Source organism: Stigmatopora argus, chromosome 7 (genome assembly GCF_051989625.1).
Source record: "Stigmatopora argus isolate UIUO_Sarg chromosome 7, RoL_Sarg_1.0, whole genome shotgun sequence".
In the NCBI taxonomy this organism is placed as follows: Eukaryota; Metazoa; Chordata; class Actinopteri; order Syngnathiformes; family Syngnathidae; genus Stigmatopora; species Stigmatopora argus.
Genome location: NC_135393.1, coordinates 13,564,224 through 13,577,663, shown reverse-complemented (window position 1 = coordinate 13,577,663; position 13,440 = coordinate 13,564,224). Strand labels below are relative to the sequence as shown.

The 13,440-nt window shown below is 44.8% G+C and overlaps 1 protein-coding gene across 3 annotated transcripts in view; it reads left to right on the top strand.

Annotated features, from left to right (window-relative positions):
• The window catches only part of pkd1a (polycystic kidney disease 1a), a 51,727-nt gene that overhangs the window by 22,772 nt on the left and 15,515 nt on the right, over positions 1 to 13,440 (top strand). For 2 of the 3 annotated variants that reach the window (XM_077605636.1, XM_077605635.1), the window contains 26 exons: positions 27 to 2,650; positions 2,764 to 2,961; positions 3,057 to 3,359; positions 3,445 to 3,863; positions 4,001 to 4,151; positions 4,934 to 5,086; positions 5,261 to 5,401; positions 6,119 to 6,437; positions 6,538 to 6,754; positions 7,461 to 7,620; positions 7,716 to 7,868; positions 7,955 to 8,099; positions 8,597 to 8,926; positions 9,054 to 9,142; positions 9,226 to 9,541; positions 9,735 to 9,912; positions 10,002 to 10,269; positions 10,354 to 10,549; positions 11,305 to 11,475; positions 11,557 to 11,700; positions 11,771 to 11,981; positions 12,434 to 12,560; positions 12,648 to 12,758; positions 12,844 to 12,893; positions 12,975 to 13,195; positions 13,356 to 13,434. In XM_077605636.1, the coding sequence (XP_077461762.1) occupies positions 27 to 2,650; positions 2,764 to 2,961; positions 3,057 to 3,359; positions 3,445 to 3,863; positions 4,001 to 4,151; positions 4,934 to 5,086; positions 5,261 to 5,401; positions 6,119 to 6,437; positions 6,538 to 6,754; positions 7,461 to 7,620; positions 7,716 to 7,868; positions 7,955 to 8,099; positions 8,597 to 8,926; positions 9,054 to 9,142; positions 9,226 to 9,541; positions 9,735 to 9,912; positions 10,002 to 10,269; positions 10,354 to 10,549; positions 11,305 to 11,475; positions 11,557 to 11,700; positions 11,771 to 11,981; positions 12,434 to 12,560; positions 12,648 to 12,758; positions 12,844 to 12,893; positions 12,975 to 13,195; positions 13,356 to 13,434 (7,474 nt within the window). The remainder of the gene's footprint in view (positions 1 to 26; positions 2,651 to 2,763; positions 2,962 to 3,056; positions 3,360 to 3,444; positions 3,864 to 4,000; positions 4,152 to 4,933; positions 5,087 to 5,260; positions 5,402 to 6,118; positions 6,438 to 6,537; positions 6,755 to 7,460; positions 7,621 to 7,715; positions 7,869 to 7,954; positions 8,100 to 8,596; positions 8,927 to 9,053; positions 9,143 to 9,225; positions 9,542 to 9,734; positions 9,913 to 10,001; positions 10,270 to 10,353; positions 10,550 to 11,304; positions 11,476 to 11,556; positions 11,701 to 11,770; positions 11,982 to 12,433; positions 12,561 to 12,647; positions 12,759 to 12,843; positions 12,894 to 12,974; positions 13,196 to 13,355; positions 13,435 to 13,440) is intronic. The other variant, XM_077605637.1, reaches the window with a different exon arrangement.

Here is a 13,440-nt window from a genome sequence, read left to right as displayed (position 1 = left end):
CCTATCTTATCACCTTGTCTCCCCAGGAATATACAGTGCCCTGGTCTCAGTGTCCAATCGTTATGAAAACATCAGTCAAAGCATAAATATGAGTGTCTACAGCATCCTCACTCGTGTTGATATACAAACAGAACCCCAACTTCTCCTAACTAGCAAATCGGCATATTTTGAAGCTCACCCTTTGCCCTCACCCTACGGAATTCACTATGATTGGAACTTTGGAGATGATTCTGCTCCGTGTCAAGGTCGGCGAGTGGCATACACATACACTCGCAGCGGTGCCTTCAATGCCTGCGTGTCTGTAAACAACACCATCAGTTACACCAGGGCCTGCGCTGAGCTGTTTGTATTTGAAGAGATTGAAGAATTGACAGCTGAGAGCTCCTCTCCTTCAGAATTGCATAGTCCTACTATAGTGAAAGCCCACCTTGCATCTGGCAATAACATCACTTGGACATTTTCTATGGGCGATGGCAGGAATTACACTACAGCCGAACCCCGGGTGTCGCACATTTATCTTAAAGATGGCAATTACACGGTGAATGTAACGGCCTCAAATGCCGTGAGTTCTGGCTGGACACTTCTTACGGTGCAGGTTTATGTCTTTCAAGTTATCAGGGTAGAACCTTCCGGATGTGTCCAAGAAAAGACCCCCATCAACTTTGATGCATGGCTGCCTGGCAATGTTTCATCCACTCTCTTTGAATGGAGCTTCGGAGACGGAAGCCCAAATGAGGTCCACCTCGGGAACCCCAAAGTCTTACATACCTACAAGACCAGCGGAAACTACCATCTTTCCCTTAATCTCTCTGGTGGGATCAACAGGGCTTCCAAAGCACACTTCTTCAACTTGGTGTGTGTAGAGCCAGCCTTAACCAGCATCCACCTCAACCTTGAGAAAACTCACTATGCTGTCGGAGAAGAGATCAGGTTACAGGTCAGGGCAGAACCGCAGTTTACCTACAGCTACAGGTGGGACTTTGACACGGGGGAAGAACCTGTACTTATCCACGGCTCCGGGAATGTCCTGGCAACGTACAAAAATCCAGGTCTTTATAAAACCATGGTAACTGTCTCCAATAACATCTCCACTAGTAATTCTAGTGTTCTGATTGAGGTTCAGATGCCCATTGGGCCCATTATTATTCTCCATAATGGCACCGAGTACAATTACCTTACACTTAAGGAGCCTTATTTATTCACAACCCCTCTCTCATCTCCTGATGTCAATCACACATGGAACTTTGGAGATGGTAACATTTTGCAAGGGCAAAGCGCCACTCATACCTACAACATCTCTGGAAACTACGACATCACACTGACTGCAGTCAACTCTGTCAGTAGGAATCACAGCATTTTAACTGTGGCTGTGCTTTCACCAATTCGTGGCTTAACTGTAAACTCCAGTCTCATAAATGTTCCTCTCAATGCTTCGGTCCACTTTGAAGCTCAAACTCTGGCGGGAGATGATATCCTATTTTCCTGGATCTTGTGTGACCGCTGCACCTCAATTCCTGGGACTCACACCATGTTCTACACATTCCGCTCAGTTGGCACTTTCAACATTATTGTGACGGCAGAGAACCACATAGGGACCGCCCAAGCCAGTATCTTCCTCTTTGTTCAACGTGAATTGGAAGGACTCCATATCATAGCCGAGGAGGACGCGGAAGAAGGTGGTGATGCAATCGTGGATGGATGCTGCTTTGCTACCAACCGTGTTCTTTACCTTCATGCGCACTTAAAAGAAGGAACCAACATGACTTTTACTTGGAACATCATCAATGAGCTAGATCCCATTAACTCCAGGCACAACATCAGTGCCAAGAGCACAGAGGTCAGCCTCGCCACACCGGGACCGTGTCTCATAATCCTTGGGGCAGCTAACCTACTGGGTCAGCTGTCTGTCAACAGAACCATCCACTTCTTAGAGCCAGCCGGAGAAGTGTATCTGCAGATCAGCAACAATCCTGTAGCTGTCAATGCTCATACTAATCTGTCTGTATCAGCTTCGGAGGGCTCAGACCTGCAATACCGCTGGTTTGTAAATGGAGATAATATGCAATGGAAAGAGGCCCGGAGGACTCACTTTTTTCCAAGTCCTGGCCTCTATCTGGTTACCGTAGAGGTCTTTAATGAAGTTAGTTCCAAGCTCGTGTCTGAGAGGGTCAGCGTCCAGGAAAGGATCTCTGGGCTTCGCTTCACAACAATCGATGCCATTAAACAAAGTTACTTAGAAACAGGGGTCCCTGTCATACTCCATGGAAAGGTGGTGAAAGGCACCAATGTGACATGGACATGGACAATTGAGGGAACGACAGAGAATGGACAGAGCACGTCGGTGGTGTTCCCAGAACCAAAGACGGCCATGATTACGCTGAATGCCACCAATGATATCAGTGAGCAAGTCGTTTCAAAGGAGTTCTTTGTTCAGGACAAAATTCAGGGCTTGGAGCTGAGGGCAAGTAAACAGATTGCAGTGATCGGTGAGAGGGTGGAGTTTACAATTTCAATGGCAGCGGGCTCAAATGTTGAGCTGATCCTCAACATCAGCGGTGATGCCACTATTGCACCGCAACTCAACCAAACCTATGTGCACGTGTTCACCCGGGTAGATACCTACATGGTCAACCTCAGTGCTCAGAATCAGGTAAGAGTATTTTGCTAATTGTTTCTTTCACTTTTCTGATCCCCAATAATGCAAGGCTGTCTAGGTATGTCAACTGACTTTGATATTTATGAGTGAGTTTTATATCAATCCAGGTAAGTTCCAAGATTAGACACCTGCAAGTTGAAGTAATGGAGCCAGTACATGGACTGTCTATCCACGGAATCACAGCAGCAATCCCCGTGGGTGTAAAAAGATTATTTACCGCCAGCATCGTCATGGGCAAGCCCGTTCGTTTTCTCTGGACTTTTGATCTCCACCACCTCCACAAGACGTCGCATTTTGGACAGGAGGTAAGTGTTCCAAAATTGAATTTGCAAAAACATAGCTGCGATCTGTCAACACTTGTTAAGCTCAGACACATGGTGATTTTTCTCACTGTCAAAAGCAGGTGTCCTACATCCCAGAAGAGGCAGGTTTATTGACCATTTACTTGAGGGCCTTCAATGCACTACATGGTCAGAACATCACCAAGCACATCCTTGTCCAAAACCTGCTAACGGCGGCAGTCCTATATGCAACACCTCGGGACACTTTGGTCAACAAGACTGTCACTTTGGTGGCTTCCGTCACTCCCAGATCAAATCCTCTACAGTGCTTCTGGGACTTTAATGATGGCTCTACTCCAGTTAACACCAACACTACAACTGTGGGCCATGTGTACCAGAACCCAGGAAACTACTTGGTCCAAGTATGTTTAATAAATGGCCTACGGATTGGTCCTTATCAACGATTGCGGTTTGGACTCAAGTGTTTTTTTTCCTCCACTCTGCCAGGTCAACTGTAGTAATCTGGTGAGTTGGGTGTTGGCCCAGGTTGAAGTCAATATCAGTGTCCTGGAGTGTGAGGAACCAGAGGTACAAGTCATTCAAGCTCCCCGCCTCGCCATCTGGAGATCCCAGCCCACTTTTGTTGAGGCCACCGTAGACCTGAAAGGCTGTTTTGTATATGGAGCACAGTATTTATGGCAAGTAGTCACAAAGCCATCCTGTGACAGCGGTGACCGCCTTCCTTCTCAGCCATTGCCTCAGACAGAAATCCCCCTCCCGGCGGAAGTGGATGTACGCCGGCTACAGCTGTCATTGCCCAAGATGGCGTTGGCTACAGGGAACTACACTCTGGTGTTTTCTCTATCGTATGAAGGTGTGCCGTTGAGGAAAGCAGCCTGTCTACAACTTAGCATCATGGCTGAAAGGTCAGTGAAAGATTTTTCTTATCTCAAATGTTCTATATCAGGTCAAGTTTTTGATTTGGAGGATCACTGTTTTCGTGCAAAATATACTTTACTTAACATATTTGTTTCATACAATGCCCTCTGCTGTTCTCTCATAGGCTGATGCCCATCATAGAGGGTGGAACCCACAGGGTGTGGTCAAGGACCCAAGACCTCCAGCTCAGTGCAGAGCACTCCTACGACCCCAATATGGACCCTGACAGCCAGTCACTACTCAACTACCATTGGGAATGTGAAAGCACATCAAAGGTGAGTTCACGCATGTACTTTGTAATAAATTTTAGGAATATAATGTATGTCTCGTGAATTCCTTCTGCCTGTCCGTTAAATGAGAACATTCCAAATATTCAATTCAGAACTTTCAATTAGGTTAATGCAGCTACCAATTAGCCTGTACCCATGTTACTTGAAGCATTCAATATGGACTTTTTAAGGAACTTTTTTAAATTAGCACTCGTATTCACACATGTAAATGTAATTAAGATGCATTAATGTTCACTATTAAAACCTCTCTCCTAATGATGGGATTAGTGCACATCCCCACTGTTACATAAGTACCATTTTTTTAAAAAGTTTATGTTAAATGAATGCCGTCTGTTGCTCGCTTAAACAATGACATATGTATGCCGCTTAACAGTGTGACTCACCTTTTTCGTCTTTTTTTTCACTGCACATTTGTCTTCAATTTAATGGAAATTGAGTTCCACAAGAAATATCTACATGGCAGTTTTTAACTGTAAATCCACAAGACATGCTGTCGTTCGACAGTAATTTACTGTTGTGGTTAAATAAGTTATGCATTTGGTCATTTGGTTCAGACCATAAAATGAGGAGTTTCTTTTTCAGGGGATGTTTTTGTTTTTGTGTGGTGTGCGTGAATCAATTTCCTATTTTGCACAATAATAAAACCTAAAAACACAAAAAATATATTTAAGCACTCCTGGAAATGGAAACGTCGTATTGCAATGTGTCACTCACTTCATATCGCCATCTAGCAATACATCAATAATATTGCCTACCTCTTGTTACAGGGTCCAGAACACTGCTCCAGCCTGAACTTTGGCTTGGGATACAGCGATCCCGTATTGGGAATATCTGGTTCTGAGCTAGAGGAAAATGTTGAATACACTTTCAAACTGTCTATCAGCAAAGATGGAATGACGCCAGAGTCCACTACGCAAACTGTGAGTTGGCACCTTGTGTAAATATATCTTCTGATGAAGTGATTCTAGTCATAGAAAACCCACTAACTCATTTGGCTGCCATTTATGGTGATGGATGCTCAAGCCATTTAAAATTTGGAGCAGCTGGTAGTGAGTAAATTTCTCAACTGTGCTTTTTCGGCCGCTTGCTGACAGGTGCTGGTCCAGAGTGGTCACATTCCTATGGTGTATCTGGAGTGTGTGTCCTGTAGGGCCCAGTCCATCTACGAAGTCAGCCAGAACTCGTATGTCTACCTCCGAGGAACCTGCACTAACTGCCAAGGCTTTTACCGCGGGGTAAACACGCACACATGCCACAATGGAACACACAAACTCTCATTATCCCTTTCTGGCTGTTTGGGTGAAATGAGGTCGCTCTCGCATACAGACGGCAAGTGAGGTCATTGTTTCCAGCATCTCCCTCCCTTCTCTCTTCTTTGACTCCACTGTTATTTTTCTGGTTCAGGTATTAGTGAGTGGGTGTGAGACTGAGGTCATTGCTTAAGTAAAGCCAGAGAGAATAAGTTGTCTCATCGCTAAAAGTGGAAAATAATCGGAAAAGGCAAAATACTTGCTGAGTCACTCGGTGCTTAAATGTGTTTAGCAACCTCACGTGCTTACATAGGATGCCTGCGCTCACAACTGATTGTATCAGGTGTACAGTAATCCCTCGATTATCGCGTCTTCACTTATCACGAATTCATTACGATTTTTTTTCTCCTATGTATTTTTTTTTTTTTTTTTAAAGTTCATAAAAATTTGAAAATCCACGCTGAAACTCGTAAGGGGAAGCCATTTTTGCTACTAGGACTCAGCACTGAAGAAAAAAGTTATAATAGGGGTGACCCTACTTTGTGATTTATCGCGGGTACATTAACCGCAATATTCGAGGGATTATTGTATACATATAATCAACATTGTACACAGTATAAAAATATATATTAATCACTAAATTTCTTCGGATATTTGCACTGGTGCAAGTGTGAAATCTAAATTTGTTTCTGCTCTTCACAGAGATGGACTGCCATAACACTTCAGAACGAAACCCTGATCCTGGACTCGACCTCGACCACCACAGGAAAGGACTTTATGAACCTGGTTTTGCGACAGGGTGCCCTTCGCCACGGAGACTCCTACATTTTCACTCTCCACGTCATCGACGACATGCTGGACGGCGAGGGTGCAGCCTCCATCACGTTGCACCACAACACGCCTCCGGCCGGCGGGGTGTGTCACCTGAGAGCAGGAGACTCGGGATGGGATAGTGGCGATGAAGATGGTGGCGCTTTGTCCATTCGAACACTATTGGAAAAGGTGCACTTCAACTGCTCAGGTTGGTTCTTCGCACACATCACGTGTCTCTTGGTTTCTGATTTTCCAGTTTGAATTTATAATCTGTCACTCTCAACATCACTAATCCTCCCTTCCTCCAGGTTACAGTGATCGGGGAGTCTCGGAGACACCTTTACTCTACAGTTTGTTGGTGACTCGCTGCAAGGAAGACTATTGTGAGGAGTTTTGTGTTTACAAAGGCAGTAGCACAGAGCATTCGGCCTTCCTCCCCCCCGGCTTCAGTTCGGCTCGACACCGGGTCGCTGTTTCCATCACAGTGGAGGATCTTCAGGGAGCGACAATCACAGCCCTCAACAAGTAACTATTTAATTCAAGTTTGAGAATGCTTAAATATGATGGGTGTAGTTGGTTTGAGTCCTGCGCTTGTTCCCCTTTTCTCTTGTCTATGGAACCTCATTTAAACTCTGATGATCACATTGATAAATGATTAACCCAATATTCAACCGATGTCAGGAATAACTAAAGGTATTTTCATTGTAACTCAAAACATGACTGCAGAGTTTTTTTAAGGCCATGAATTAAATTACTACACTACAATTATCACAGTTTAATAAATATAACTTGCACCTGAGTATATGTTTTACCTGGCCAAAAATATAAAAGGAGGAAAAATGCACAAATAAATGGCAACCGGAGTACTATAGTCCCATTTGGGGAGGGAATTTTGTTTCATCGGAGACCAAGGACAACCACACAATAATAATCAAATGGAAGGAAAGAGGCTAAATAAATGTCTGCAAATGGTACTTATTACAAATATTCAGATCATAATAGCAATCCCTTGACCTCAGTCCAAATTTTTGCCAAATCGATTGAACTCTTGATCGTCGGTATCACCTCTGAACAACTCTGCCAGCTCTGGAATTAGAGACCTAGTGAAAAAAAAAGCACCATAGGCACATCTGACTATTAAATCGCAGGCCCAGCCAAGAATGATAAAATAGTGATTTGTCGTTCCAAAAAAATACAGTATTCATTACAGTACTTTGTCTTTTGTGCACAGGTCAATTGAAGTGGTGTTGCCAGATCCACCACCTGAGTACAGTAGCCTTCCTCATTGGCTTTTTGAACTGACTGACAGCACACTTAAACAGCTGCTGGAACAAGGAGACTCCCAGAGGGTCAGAGAGCTCTCATTGGCTCTTATTACTGTCCTGAATGAGGTAGGAGAGGCGTAAAATGAAAATGTGAACCAATGCATCCATCTGTCTTACTCCGCACTTAACCTTTCACAATCATGTCATGTACGCTGTCACAGTATGAACAAAGCGGGGAGTCCAAGCGGGGGTTTTCAGCAGAGCGGCTTTACCGAGTCAGGGTCCGCAGCAACATTACCCGAGCGTTGACGGCGCTGGATCTGAACACTGTGAATGACATTCAGCAAACTTCTGCTGCGCTGGCACAGTGCACGGTGAGTGCGAGGCGAGGAAGGAAAGAAGGGAGTGGGCCATAAGAGCACGAAAGAATGAGCTGTTGCTTCTTGCGTGCTTTTTTTAGGCGGTGAGTCGGGAATTCATCTGTGAGGAATGTCAAAACAGTACACTAAATAAACTCGAGTCCATGTTAGAGATTCTGCAAAATGACACCAAGCAGGGAACGGTCACGCCGACGGAGATAGCGGATAACATACTGAACATCATGGGTAAGATATGCGTGTGTTTTGTGCATGTCTTGTTTGCTGTATTCGGGTTATGATTTAGTGCAAATTAAATGTTCTTACATGACTACAGGGGCATTCAAATTGAAAATTAAGCCTGGAAAAAAGTTAATTTGTTTTCTGTCTGGGTTTCTTCAGGTCTACACAATTGTATATTTTTAATGCCATTGGTGGAAAATATGTAATAATGCTTAAAAAAAGATTGGAAATCTTGGAAAATCACATACAATGTCATCCAATTCTAATGCTATTTCTGGTGTTTATTTGGGATATTATCCAGAAGAAAATGTGATACGAATGAATCTAAGCCATTTGGGTGTGAACTTAGAATTGTTCACATATTTTACTTGTAAACTTTTATTTTCATCACCCAACACATCTAGTCGAATGAAAATATGATCTCATATTTTTGAGTGCAAATCCCAATTGAGCGAATTCCATTCTATTCACTTCTTTCCTCAATCTCTATTCCAAAACTCAAGGTGATCTGATCCACCAAGTCAGCCAGTCGGCATCATACTTACAAGCCCCTTTTGTGGATTCCCCATCGGTGTTTTCCACCTCCCCTTTGACCCCCTCTGGCGCCTACCACGGAGGCGTCCATTTGGACCCCTCCCCTTCCTCCTCCGAGCCCCATCCGTTGAGAGTGGCCGCCAAAGCCTACAGCCTGTCCTCGGTCCTCATGCTGATCCTCATGCACGGCCGCGTCCTGAACGAGGAACCCCTCGTCCTCAGGGGAACGGAGATAGCCGCCACAGGGAAACTGGCTGACCCCCAGAGCCTGCTGTGTTACCACGGCAACAGCAGTCCAGGTGGGCCTCTTTTATTCAGTGTGGACCAATGGCTCACGTCTGCTTTCTGAAGAAACTAAACTAAACTCCAGGGAGAGATTTCAGGATCAATGTGTCATCATTGTGTTACCTTGTGGATTCTCCCCAGAATGCCAGCGGTTCTCCATCCCCCGAGCGTTCAACAGCAGTCTGGGCAGAGCGGCCGCAGGAAACAGTGTCATGCAGTTGCTTCTCCGAGTCAGTACGATAGAAATGCATGAGAATATTTGCAAAAAGCACAGTCCTTTTGAAACTTTGACCTTTTTTTCTCTCCTCCATAGTTGGAGTCCAACCCCTTCCCGTTCAATTACGTAGCCAACTACACCGTGTCCACCGAGGTGGCGTCCATGGAGTTTCGCACCGAAAACGGCACCCAGATTCCCATCTCGGGACTAGATGACAATCTGGCCATCACTGTCGCCGTTAACAACGGCACTGGCGGAGAACTGGGCGCAGATTCTTCGGGCGCGGGCGGCGTGCCTACAGCCGGAACTGTGAACATCAGCCGGTGCAACTCGGTCATCGTCAGAGTGATCACAGGGAACGGCAACAGGCAGGCTGGACTCTTTATTCAGCTCAACTTCACCGCTTTGGAAGGTTAGTACGCTCCCTATTAGTCGTGCTCACTAAAGATTTCAAGGAGTCACGACTCCTTTTTTCTTAGTCACTTTTTTGTGTCTTTTTAATCAAGTTGACATTGTGAATTAGGTTAAGTCCAATCAGCTTGCATTATGAAGTTTGTTGGCCAATGGCTGCCAGAATGAATAATAAAGTCAATGCCTATTCATAGATGCTGGAAGCCAAATTACGAATGACGAACCCTCTGAGGAGCCATACATCGAAGCTTACCTTCATTCCCACGAGCAGCCAAATGAGTTCAACTGCACCGAGAGAAAACGCATCACACTCAGCATGACCCGAAGCAAAGATTTTGACCATCGGACATACACGTTCTTCCTATCCCCCGAGTGAGAACCCTCATTTCTCATTTTAGACCCCTAACACTCACACGGATGTAAATCACTATCAACGTACATTTCTGCCATTTGCTCATCAGGAAGTACGACACCACGCTGGATTACTTTATCAACGTGAGCACGCCCTGCGACCCCAACTACCGGGCAGACGGCGGCGTGCATCTTGAGGTGGGGCTGTTTGCCTCACTGTGCCAATACTTCTGCGAGAGCGAGAAACAGTGGCGGACGGACGGCATGGTGCCCCTGGCGGAAACCAACTCCAGCAGAGCCGTTTGTCGCACCAGACACCTCACCGCTTTCGCCGCGGGCCTCTTTGTACCGCCTCATGCGGTCAGCTTTTCAGTCCCGGTAAGTACTAGTTACAACAACAACAACAAAAACATTCTGCGATGTCAAAGGAGATCTAAACCGAGCGGCGCTCATGTTTGGCAGATGCGGTCCGGCCCACCTAGCTTGGTGGTGTTGCTGGTGTGCGTGCTGGGCTTGCTCAGTTATGTTGTCGCTGCCGCCATCTTGCACAAGTTAGACCAACTGGACTTACGCCGAGCCGGTGTGGTTCCATTGTGTGGCACGGATGGACTTTTTAAATATGAGGTTCAAGTCAAAACCGGCTGGACTCGTGGGGCAGGTAAGCTAGGAATTAATGCATGTTGCACTCCGATAATCTTTTTTTTGAAGTAAGCCGGTGCCTAAAGTAATTGATTTATTTATGCACCATATGTTTGTGTTGTGTAGTGATTTATCACACCCTGGGTTTTCTGTTAATGGGACACTTAATGGGCATTCCACTTCTTGGTTTAGGAAATAGCACTGCAGAGTGGAGTACAATTTATTTTAACCGTACCTGTCAACTTTTGTTTTTCCAGTATTTTATAAGTTTTTTGATAATTTCAAAAGGTGTACCTCATATAACAACTTTTTTATTCTAATCCGGGTCGTCTCGCCCACTGGTAGCAGACGAAAACGTCATCGTCGACTGCGAATATTGTCAGGCTTTAAGCATGATGTGCGCATTCCCCTTTCACACATTTGCCTTTTACTCTATAAATATAGGGCGTCAGCAAGCAATGTACCCAGACACTCCAGCTGTCCGCATCATATAGCGACATCAACAGAATCTCAAATTAAAAAAAAACCTAACCCTAACCCACCTCGCCCTATGTTAGTAAATATGTGCCGTGTTGCATTTGTACATTTTTTTTATCGCTTAAGTGGAATTGCAATCATAAATAAGGGGAACAATTGGCCGAGGTCGACAGGTATGATTTTAACATTTTTCAGATTGATGATAATGATGATAGACAGAAGTGATGACACTATCGTTTTGGCGACATATCATCATATTACCGGCACCAATGTTCAACTTTGCCTCCACAATTTCAGGCACAACAGCTCATGTAGGAATGAGTTTGTACGGGCGTGAGGGCCGCACCGGACACCGCCATCTTGACAGCAAGGGGGCCTTTACGCGCAACGCCCTCGACATCTTCCATATTGCTACGGACAACAGCCTGGGCAGTGTGTGGAAAATACGGATTTGGCATGACAACAAGGGTAAGTACATTTTAAAAAAGCCGCAACAGGGTGAGCTTTCTATGTCAAATATATTCATGGAAATTATTTTCCGTACCTCAGGATTGTCCCCAGCGTGGATGCTGCAGTACGTCTTGGTTAAGGACTTACAAACAGGAAGCAGCTACTACTTCCTGGTTGATGACTGGCTCTCGGTCGACAACGAGAAAACTGACGGTCAATTAGAAATCGAAGTGGAGGCCTCGGGTAAGGCAGTCGGCCTCGGCCACGCAAACCGCTGGTGATATCTGAGCGAATGTTTGATTTTTTTTTTCAGAAGAAGTATCGCTTCGCCTGTTTCCCCGCCTTATGCGGTGTGAGCTGCAGAGAGCGCTGTGTGAGAGTCACCTGTGGTTGTCGCTGTGGGAGAAGCCCCCTCGCAGCCCCTTTACTCGCTTGCAGAGAGCTACATGCTGTGCTTTGTTGCTGCAATTATTTTTGGCCTTCAACACTCTCTGGTACAGCATTGTGGTGGACAACAGAGTCAGGTGTGTTGTATGCAAATTTTGATCCCACCATCTTTTTGGTCCTATTTTAGAGTATTTTACAGTTTTTCCCCTTTTGGTTGTTGTGCACACTGCCAAGGGATGGATTTTTTTTAAATAAAATTTATTCTCTTTAAATAAATCATTTACAAAACGTTACTAGTTACATTTTCATTGGCATATTTAATATAATATGTTTAACATAGTGTGTTATGTGGAGTGAGTAATAATGTGCCATAAGGACCCATCAATAAGGTTCCACACTTGTATGTTATATCATGTGCAAATTGCTTAGAATAACATTCAATTAGATATTTAAAAAAATAAATGAGTAGAATTTTGGCAGTAGCAATTTTGATATTGATCTCATCAATGTAATTGGCAGTGTATAACAACAGGTTTTAAAGGAAATGATCATTATAAGATGATGGACATTTTGTTATGGTATTTTTCAGCCCACAAACTGTGGGGCAGTTATCGTCACTAAACGGTGAGACTGTAGCAGCAGGGGTGGTGACATGTCTGATTGCCTACCCGCTTTATCTCCTTGTCTTCACACTATTCAGAATGAGCCGTAGCAAGGTATGAGCGCCAAACCTCCTAATACTTCATTTACGCCATTTCGCACGTCAGCATATCTATTCAGCTCTTATTTGTGTAAACATTTAGTGTGTGTCCGTGGAGCAAGTGCCCCCACCGGGAGACCAGGAGTCTGTGGAGATTGATTACTTCCTGGAGAACTCCATCGCTGGAAGTTCTTTCCTCTACTTTGATGGCGAGGTAGATTCTCATCGGTGAAAAATAGCATTCGAACACGATGACTCACGGGATGTTTGATTTCCTCTTTCTTTTGGCTGCTTCTCAGACCAACTCAGAGGAAACCAATGTGGATTTGCCAACTCCATCCACCAAAAGGTATTTCTTTTTGTTAGAATAACACTTTGTTGAAGTTCTAATTCCTTCATTTGAACTGTGAATATTATCTTTTGATATCAGTATGGAGAGTTGGGGCATGGCAGAGGAGGAGACGGATGACCGAGACTGGCCTGAGCTGTTGGGTCATGTGTCCGTGACGGAAGGGGCGGGGCATGGGGCCGGACATGGGGCGGGGCTGCCAAGGCTCAAGAGGGGACAAGGGAGCAGACACCTTGGTGTGGACATGACCTTTAACCCCGACGATGAGGAGGAGCCAAGGCACAAATACTTTACTTCCTCAGGTAAAAAAAGTAGTAGTAACTTTTCTCTTACTGTGGAATTTAATGTATTGGACATCCATCATTGTCAATGACGGTGAATAATTGTTTAAACAATGATGTTGAAAAATAATTGAATAAACTCTTTAGTCATTTTGAAAGAAAAATCAACCTTATCTTGCAGACGAGGACCTCATCAAACACATTTTGAGCGACGGACAGAATTTCTTCCCGCAGGCCGATGAAAGTGAGATGGCTGATCTGTAAGT